This window comes from Peromyscus californicus, unplaced genomic scaffold, assembly GCF_007827085.1.
Source record: "Peromyscus californicus insignis strain IS unplaced genomic scaffold, ASM782708v3 Scaffold_4__1_contigs__length_199733344, whole genome shotgun sequence".
Classification (NCBI taxonomy): domain Eukaryota; kingdom Metazoa; phylum Chordata; class Mammalia; order Rodentia; family Cricetidae; genus Peromyscus; species Peromyscus californicus.
The window spans coordinates 175,867,273-175,876,213 of NW_026294562.1; the positions used below are offsets into that span (position 1 = coordinate 175,867,273).

Sequence of the window (8,941 nt, forward strand, 5' to 3'; positions counted from 1 at the left end):
TCAGACTCAACACAACGCCCCGCCCCTTCAACGTTGGGGCGGTTACCAGGTCGGCCCAGTGCGCAGGCGCGGGAAAGTTGAATTTACGAAGAAAAGTTAGTAGAAATTGAGTGAAAGCGTGGGCGCCGGCGTCGGCGCGACTAGAGCAGAATCCCGAACCAGGTGAGCAGGGTGCCAGGAAGGTACTCGAATAGAAAGGGAGGGGAACCAGTTGCAGGAGCGGCCACAGCCAGTCCTACCTCTCTGAGGTCCAAGCACCCGGGTCTCCGGTGCCAGCCAGAGGTAGTTGGAACTATATCTCCCAGCAGGCTACTCGGTGAAAAAGCGAGGAAACCGGGCCAATGTATGCCGCAAAGCCTACTGGGATTGGTAGTTCCCTATCCTCTAAGGACTTAAATACCTCGATGAATGGCTCCTTCAGCATGCAAGGCTGGGAGCTCCAAACCCCCTTCCCTCTCCTGGATATAGAAGTCCAAGCACTCAGCTACCTCCTCTCTTAGACCCTGCTCTCTCCAGACTTTTTGCTCGATGGAATCAGCTCTCTCACTGGCCCTTGGCCACCTTCTAGGAGTCGATCTGGCGCCCTCTTCATTTTAGGGACTCGGAGGTTTGAGCATATCATTGCACTTGAGTTCATCCTTTGTCCTCTCCTTCAGGTGCCTCCATGGCCGGCTCTGAAGAGCTGGGGCTCCGAGAGGACACACTGAAGGTTCTGGCTGCTTTCCTTAGGCGCGGTGAAGCTGCTGGGTCCCCTGTCCCAACTCCACCCAGGTGAGTGAGTGACCACTCTCCCAGGGACAGCCTTTGACTGCAAGATCTTCCCGAGTCTTGGTACTGGTCCCAGCCTGTCTCCTCCCTTCAGATCTGACCCCATATGCCTGTCTCGAGTTTCAAGAGTGCTCTTCCATGGGGTTACTCTGAGGTTCTTGTCCCTAGGAGCCCTGCCCAAGAGGAGCCAACAGACTTCCTGAGCCGCCTCCGAAGATGCCTCCCTTGTCCCCTGGGGAGAGGAGCCCCTCCCCCGGAATCCTCTCGGCCCTGCTTCCTTCCCCTACGCCCCTGCTATGGCTCTGAGCCTGGTAAGATATTTACACTGGTTACCTGTGAAACTTTGATGGTTAGGAGCTTTGGTTCCAAAAATCCAGACAGTACCTGTTATAAGGTCAACACCAATCAGTTTTAGCCATAACTATTCCCTCCTGTGTTAGACTTCTTTCTAGTGGGTAAGGGCAGTGTTGAGACATAGTCACACTTGCTGGAGCCCTCCAGTTTGAGGTACTGGAATCACAGGCATGCCTCATTAAATAGAACCCCAGCTTAAATTTATTTATTTTTTCTTTTTTGGGTTTTTTGAGACAGGGTTTCTCTGTGTAACAGCTCTGGCTGTCCTGGAACTCACTCTGTAGACCAGGCTGGCCTCAAACCCACAGAAATCCACCTGCTTTTGCCTCCCAAGTACTGGGATTAAAGGCGGGCGCCACCACTGCCCAGCGGTCAGCTTAGATTTCTTCCTAGCAGTTCTGTGGTCGACCAGGAGGAGGTGCTCTGGCACACTTCTTAGGTAGTTATCTCTTTCCTACATAGGTGCTTCAAGGGTTCTTAGGGAAGACTTCACTGTCGCCCCAATACCCCAGCACATGAGACAGGAGACATGGTTGTCAGTCACAACTCCCTATCTAGCTGGGTATGGGTGCGCACTGCTGTAATCAGCACTTGGGAGACTGAGGCAGGAGGATTGCTGTGGGTTTAAGGCCAGCCTGGATTACAGAAAGCTGATGATGTAGTTGAGTCAGTAGAGTGCCTGCCTAGCATGCACAAAGCCCTGTATTCAGTTCCCAACAGCACATGCGGCATGGTAGTACACATTAGGAGGGAGAGGACAGAGGCCTCCAAGGGCACCAGGCATGCACTTGGCACACAGACATACATGCAGGCAAAACACCCATACTCGTTAAATAAAATTAAAAAAAAAATTGGGGGGGGGGCTTGTTTTGTTTTGTTTTCTCTGTGAAACAGCTCGGACTGTCCCATGTAACAGACTTTCTTCTTGCGCCACCAACCAGCTTCCAAGTCATGACATGGAGACTTATTATTAATTATGGATGCTCAGTCTTATCTTATGCTTGTCCCATTAGCTCTTATAACTTATTTTAACCTGTTTCTCTTTATCTGTGCTTTACCGTAGGGCTTTTTACTTTTCATTCTGTATGTCCTATTTCCCTGCTTACTCCCTCCTCTCTCCCTTCTCTCTGGAGCCTCGAGTCTTCCTACTTATAGTCACTGCCCACCAGCCCCACCCATCCCTCTCCTGCCTAGTCATTGGCCATTCAGCTTTTTTTTTTTTTTGGTTTTTCGAGACAGGGTTTCTCTGTGTAGCTTTGCGCCTTTCCTGGAACTCACTTGGTAGTCCAGGCTGGCCTCGAACTCACAGAAATCCGCCTGGCTCTGCCTCCCGAGTGCTGGGATTAAAGGCGTGCGCCACCACCGCCCGGCAATTCAGCTTTTTATTAGACTAATCAGGTTTCTTAAGCAGGCAAGGTAAAACAGCAACACATTTTTACATTGTTAAACAAATGCAACATAGCCGGGCGGTGGTGGCGCACGCCTTTAATCCCAGCACTCGGGAGGCAGAGCCAGGCGGATCTCTGTGAGTTCGAGGCCAGCCTGGTCTACAGAGTGAGATCCAGGAAAGGCGCAAAGCTACACAGAGAAACCCTGTCTCGAAAAACCAAAAAAAAAAAAAAAAAAAAAAAAAAACAAATGCAACATAAACAAATGTAAGATATCTTTGCCCAGTTAAAGTAATATTCCACAACAGTTCTGGAACTCACTTTATAGACCAGGCTGGCCTTGAACTCACAGAGATGTGCCTGCCTCTGCCTCCTGAGTGCTGGGATTAAAGGTGTGCACCACCACAAAGAATATTGGATCTCATGGATCTAGAGTTACAGAAAGTTGGGAGCCACCATGTGGGTGGTGGGAATTGAACCCAGGTGTGCTGAAAGAACAGCCAGTGCTCTTAATTGCTAGGTCATTCAACCTCTGATGTGCTTTTCTGGCCTTCATGGGCACCACACACCCAAGTGGTACACAGACACAGGTGCAGCAGAATACCCATAAACATAAAATTAAAAAGTAATTTTAAGGAAGTGTAACTGAGTAGATGGCTTACCTAAGAAGAAAAGTGCAGCTGCAGAGTTCTGTTGCTGATCTGTGAACTGGACAAGGGGTAAGGTGGTAACGGCAGAAATGCTGTGTGCCCTTATTGGATGGAATAATCTCCAAAGTTTAGCTCAGATATTTCAGTTTAATTTGAAGGTGTAACCAAGTAGAAAGGCTGAGGACTTTGACATCTTTTACCAAATTCTCTCATGGCCTCAGTTTACACCTTTGTGAAATGGAAATTGTTGATAAGATGGTTTGGAGGAGAGAATCCATAAGTGTCCTGTTCTGTAGACACAAAGAGTTATTCTTGCCACCAGGTCCAGCGACTTCAGACTTCTATGCCCTGGTTGCCCAGCGTCTGGAACAGTTGGTCCAAGAGCAACTGAGATCTCCGCCCAGCCCAGGTAAGCAGCAGAGGGGCCCTGGAGACCGGTGGGAGCGGGAGTGAAGCCAGGCCCCTGCTCAGTTCGATTCTCTTCTTTCCCCCAGAATTCCAGGGACCCCCACCCACAGAAAAGGAAGCCCTGCTAAGGAGGCTGGTAGCCTTGCTGGAGGAGGAGGCAGAAGTCATCAACCAAAAGGTGACCGGCCTATGCGCTATGCCTTTGAGAGGACAGTAATGGGATAGGGCAGAAGCAGGAGTGGCATTGCCTTGGTGAACACCAGATCATCTTAACGAGAGCTTTGGAGCCTCACCACAGTAGGACTTTAAAAAGGAAATGCCCAGCCGGGCGGTGGTGGCGCACGCCTTTAATCCCAGCACTCGGGAGACAGAGTCAGGCGGATCTCTGTGAGTTCGAGGCCAGCCTGGGCTACCAAGTGAGTTCCAGGAAAGGCGCAAAGCTACACAGAGAAACCCTGTCTCGAAAAACCAAAAAAAAAAAAAAAAAAAAAAAAAAGGAAATGCCCGCTGGAGGTGGGTGTGGCTTCTGCGTTTCCTGGAATCTGATTGGCTTTCAAAGCTGGACGGTACTGTAACAGTAATAATCTGGTAGGAAACAAGGTTTCCATAAATGGCTTCAGCGATTCTTTTTTTTTTTTTTTTTTCTTTCTCGAGACAGGGTTTCTCTGTGTATCCCTGGCTGTCCTGGAACTTCTCTGTAAATCACGCTGGCATCGAACTCAGAGATCTGCCTGCCTCTGCCTCCCGAGTGCTGGGTTCAAAGGCATGCGCCACCGCTCCGGGCTTGGCTTCAGGGACCCTTAACTAAAGGAGAATTTACTGTTTAGAACTCAGAACTGTACTTTGCTCTGGGTCTAGACCCCCTTCCTGGGAGTCCACTGGCCATAGAGGCTGGTTGGGTGGGACTTAGGGCTTGGCAGCCCCGCCCACCTGGGCTGTTTGCAGAGTAGTAGTGGTAACTGACACTGCCCTCCGACCCTCAGCTAGCTTCTGATCCTGCTCTGCACCGCAAGCTGGCTCGCCTGTCAGCAGGCTCCTTCGCCCGCCTCGTGGAACTCTTCTCCAGCCGGGAAGTCAGCTCCTCCCAAAGCTGTGCGAGCCCCTCCTTGCCATGCCCGGCACCGCCACCGCCATCCCCGGAGCCACTGGCCCGCCTGGCTCTGGCCATGGAGCTGAGCCGGCGCGTGGCTGGACTGGGGGGTACCCTGGCCGGCCTCAGCGTGGAACATGTACACAGCTTTGCGCCTTGGATCCAGGCCCATGGGGGCTGGGTAAGTCGTAGACATTCTGCCAAGCCTCAGTTTACTGCTGTTTGATGGGGGACAGCTTAGGTTTCCTTCCATTCAGTCTATTGTGTGTTTATTGAGCACTTGCTGTATGCCAGGCACCTTGCTGAGGTCCTGATGCCCAGCTGTCTTGATCCAGCAGTTGTGAGAATAGTTCTTGCAGCTCCCCAGTCCTCTCATCTTTCTAGGGTGGTTGTGTAGTGGAGGATGGGATTCTTCAGGGATGCATGGGATACTTAGCTAGTGACCCGGGTCCCACGGACCTCTGCTTCTTATGTTGAGTATCAACTCAGTGAGGTCTCCCCTGGACCCTATTTATTGTTTTATAAACATAAAATAGAAATAAATCTGTTTGGCATAATGCCATATTTTTAATTCCAGGACTCAGAGGCAGGTAGATCTCTATGAAGTCAAGGCCAGCCTAGTATACATAGGGAATTCCAGACCAGCTAGGGCTATATAATGAGACCCTGGAGGTGGGAGTAAGGGTAGGGGGAATGGTACCTGGTGGTGCAGGCCTGTCATTCCAGGTACCAGAGAGACTGAGGCAAGAGCATCCAGGTTTAACGACATCTGGGTGACAGAGAGTAGGTTCAAGGTCAGCCTAGGAACTTAGTGAGATCTTGTCTCAAAATATGAACAGAGCTCAATGGTAGAGTCTAGCACTTAAGAATGGGATTAAAAAAAAAGTGTGGTCTAGAGACACAGCTAGCCATGGGAGGGCCCCTGATCATCCTGAGATGGGGGCTCTGAGATACAGATTGTCTGCGCATAGCCCCATCTGGATAAACCCGGAGAGACCTGGAGATGGGGGCCAGTCCCAACAGGAAGGACTCTGGATTTCATTGCTTGATGAGGCTGGAGGTTCTCTCTCAAGACTGAATGTCGGCACCAGGTTATCGAATTCCCCACCGTTCCCTGCCAGTGGAGATTTCTCCCAAGATCCGGGATAGACACTACTAAGTGGTGAAGAAATTAATCTGAGGGATATTGAATGAATCTAAGCACACCAGGCTCTTTAGTCCATTCACTTCATTCTTCTCAGTCAATTCTGTCTACACAGCTTCTTTTCTGTTCTCACACTTAGCTCCTCTGTCCCTTCTTCCGCTCTTCTCTCATTGTTCTATCTTAGCCCTTTTGTTTTCCCCCAAGTATATATATATGTGTGTGTGTGTGTGTGTGTGTGTGTGTGTGTGTATATATATATATATATATATATATATATATATATATATATATCTCCATTCATTAACAACTTGTTAGTAAAACTACAAATTAAACTCTCAGGGACAAGTATGCTGACAAGAGTCACACTTGGGCCTGGCGGTGGTGGCGCACACCTTTAGTCTCAGCACTCGGGAGGCAGAGGCAGGCAGATCTCTGAGTTCGAGGCCAGCCTGGTCTACAGAGTGAGTTCCAGGACGGCTGGGACTGTTACACAGAGAAACCCTGTCTCAAAAAAACAAAACCAAAAACAAACAAACAAACAAAAAAAGTCACACTTGGCAAAGACTTGGTCAGCTTAATTGGTGATTTACAACAGCTATAGGTTGTAAAAAGTTCTGGCTATCTCTTAAAAGGATAGCTGCAAGGGTTACAAGGGAAGAAAATAAACCAATGAGAGATTTAAGGAAAAGGCAAAGAATATGTGTACTATTTTATGTGAAATAAATACAAAGTGTTAATTGTTTTTTTGAATTAGAGTGGGGAGGTGCTGGTGGAGGAAGCTCAGGGCAACATAGGTGCTGTTGGTCTCTTGAAGGACTGAGATCTACCCAGGCCAGACACCTGCTCTATCACTTCTAGTTCGCTATAATTCTTCCAAGGGTTTTGATCCAACAAGGCCCTCAGGCACCTGCAATTCTGCTCTGTGAAAGTTCCACGAGGACACTTTGTTTGGCTAATTTTGCCTGGTTAGTGGCTAAGGATGGAGAGCAAGACCTCCAAGTGTCTACAGTCCATGGAACAATAGACCTAGTTATGAAGCATATTTTAGTATGTTTCTATTCATAAAAATTGGGGCAGTGATGGCGCATGCCTTTAATCCCAGCACTTGGGAGGCAGAGGCAGGCGGATCTTTGTGAGTTCTAAGCCAGCCTGGGCTACCAAGTGAGTTCCAGGAAAGGCTCCAAAGCTACAGAGAAATCCTGTCTCAAAAAAAAAAGTGCAGTTAAATAAGAAACCATCTTCTAGACTATCCACAGTTATGTGTGCCCATAAGACTGAGATGTAATCATGAGATTACATGTACATATAACAATGAAATGCATGGAAATGGGGAGAATCATAGCTGTTATTGCACGAGAAGTTTACAAGAAACGATCAATTCATTCAAAAGGCAGGAATTCCATAACACCTTACGTGATGGTTTCCTCCTACAGAACCCTTAGTTCTGACAGGTCGACCTTCTGAACACTAGTTGTCACCTGCTGTATACTCCCATGGTCTTTGCTACCAGTGGCTCTCAATACCAGGTCAAAGATGTTACTGTGAGCATCTGTAGGGTTCCTCTGCACTCCCTGGGATAGGGAGCTGGGAATGATGGAGGAATCCAGACTACACTGGAGCATAATGAGGAGAGGAAGGATGGACATGTGGAACTCATCCAAGAACCTGGCATACCCGCTTCTTTTAACAGAGATGTCAGGAGAACTTAGGGGAGACCAGAGACTGGGCAGGGCTGTCATGGAGTTAAAGGACAGTCCTTAGAACAGAGACTGAAACCAGCACAGAACAGCCAGCCCCTGAACTACTCTGTGCCTTCCTCTGTTTCCATCCCTCTCTGTGTATCTGATCCTATCTCTCTGGCCTCAGTCTCCCCCCTGTCCTTCGTGCAAGGCCTCAGTTCATGGGCTCTGTCCCCTGCAGGCAGGCATCCTGGCCATCTCACCTGTGGACCTGGATTTACCCTTGGACTGAGTGCTTCCTCTTCCTCTGAGCTGCTGCAGGAATGACCACAGCTGCTGGTGACACACATATTTCCTCTCAGGGCTGCGGGGTGGTGGCTTGCCATGGCACTTTTTTTTTTGCCAAAAAGATTGTCTAGAAAAGTCTCTTTATTAAAAGCTTTGTTCTTTAACTAAAGCACCAAGGTGTTTGTGACTGTGTGAGTTTATATGTGTGTGGGTATGCATTTGAGTGAACTGGAACATACGTGGAGGTGAGAGCTCAGGGGTGGAGTCTTTACCACACGCCACCTTTTTTTTTTTTTTTTGACACAGGGTCTCTCTATGTGGCCCTGGCTGTCCTGCAACTCTGATTCCTGAGTGTTGGGATTGCACCGGGCGTGGTGACCCACTCCTTTAGTCCCAGCACTCTGGAGGCAGAGGCAGGTGGATCTCTGAGTTGGAGACCAGCCTGGGCTACAGAGTGAGTTCCAGGACAGCCAGAGCTACACAGAGAAACCCTGTGTGTGTGTGTGGGAGGGGGGGAATTCAAAGTACAAAGCCTAGCATTTGGGGTGCAGAGGCAGGTGGATATATCTGAGTTCAAGGCCAGTCTGGTCTACAGAGTGAGTTCTGGGACAGCCAGGGCTACACTGAGAAACCCTGTCTCGAAAAAACAAAAAACAAAAAGAAAAGAAAAAGAAATAATAGTGGCTGGGAGAGATTTTCGCAAGCCTTAAATCCCAGCACTTGTTAGTCAGAGGCAGGCTGATTGATATGGCGAGTTCCAGGCCCAAGGCTACACAGTGAGACTGTCTAAAAACAAACAAGTCATACCAGATATCTTTTTTTTTTTTTTTTTTTTTTTTTTTTTTTTTGGTTTTTCGAGACAGGGTTTCTCTGTGTAGCTTTGCGCCTTTCCTTGGAACTCACTTGGTAGTCCAGGCTGGCCTCGAACTCACAGAGATCCGCCTGGCTCTGCCTCCCGAGTGCTGGGATTAAAGGCGTGCGCCACCACTGCCCGGCCCATACCAGATATCTTAAGTGTTAACAGCCTGCAGCAGATGGTAAAGGCGCTTGCCGCTAATGACTTGAGCTCAATTCCTTACACTTACATGGTGTAAAGAAACGACTCCTCTAAGTTGCTCTGTGACTTCCATACGTGCGTCTCGGCACACACGCACGCACACGCACACTAAACA

At 48.9% G+C, this 8,941-nt stretch overlaps 1 protein-coding gene and 1 long non-coding RNA gene across 4 annotated transcripts; one reads left to right on the forward strand and one right to left on the reverse strand.

Moving 5' to 3' along the window:
- The first annotated feature begins 53 nt into the window (after positions 1–53).
- Positions 54–7,836, forward strand: Bcl2l12 (BCL2 like 12). Of its 3 annotated transcripts, XM_052712879.1 has the most exons (7): positions 54–162; positions 657–771; positions 937–1,079; positions 3,483–3,569; positions 3,655–3,746; positions 4,552–4,839; positions 7,723–7,836. In XM_052712879.1, exons 2-7 carry the CDS (start codon positions 665–667, stop codon positions 7,771–7,773), a joined length of 768 nt encoding a protein of 255 aa, XP_052568839.1. In that variant the 5' UTR covers positions 54–162; positions 657–664; the 3' UTR covers positions 7,774–7,836. The 3 variants fall into 3 exon arrangements, with proteins under 3 accessions (XP_052568839.1, XP_052568840.1, XP_052568838.1); XM_052712880.1 differs by having other exon boundaries at positions 101–771; positions 3,432–3,569; XM_052712878.1 differs by having other exon boundaries at positions 101–771.
- LOC128094472 (uncharacterized) lies at positions 1,084–7,774 on the reverse strand. The gene is made up of 3 exons (XR_008212969.1): positions 5,359–7,774; positions 3,173–3,587; positions 1,084–1,152 (listed from the first exon to the last, which is right to left on the reverse strand). It is a non-coding gene; the product is annotated as an uncharacterized LOC128094472 (long non-coding RNA).
- Positions 7,837–8,941: the final 1,105 nt, after the last annotated feature.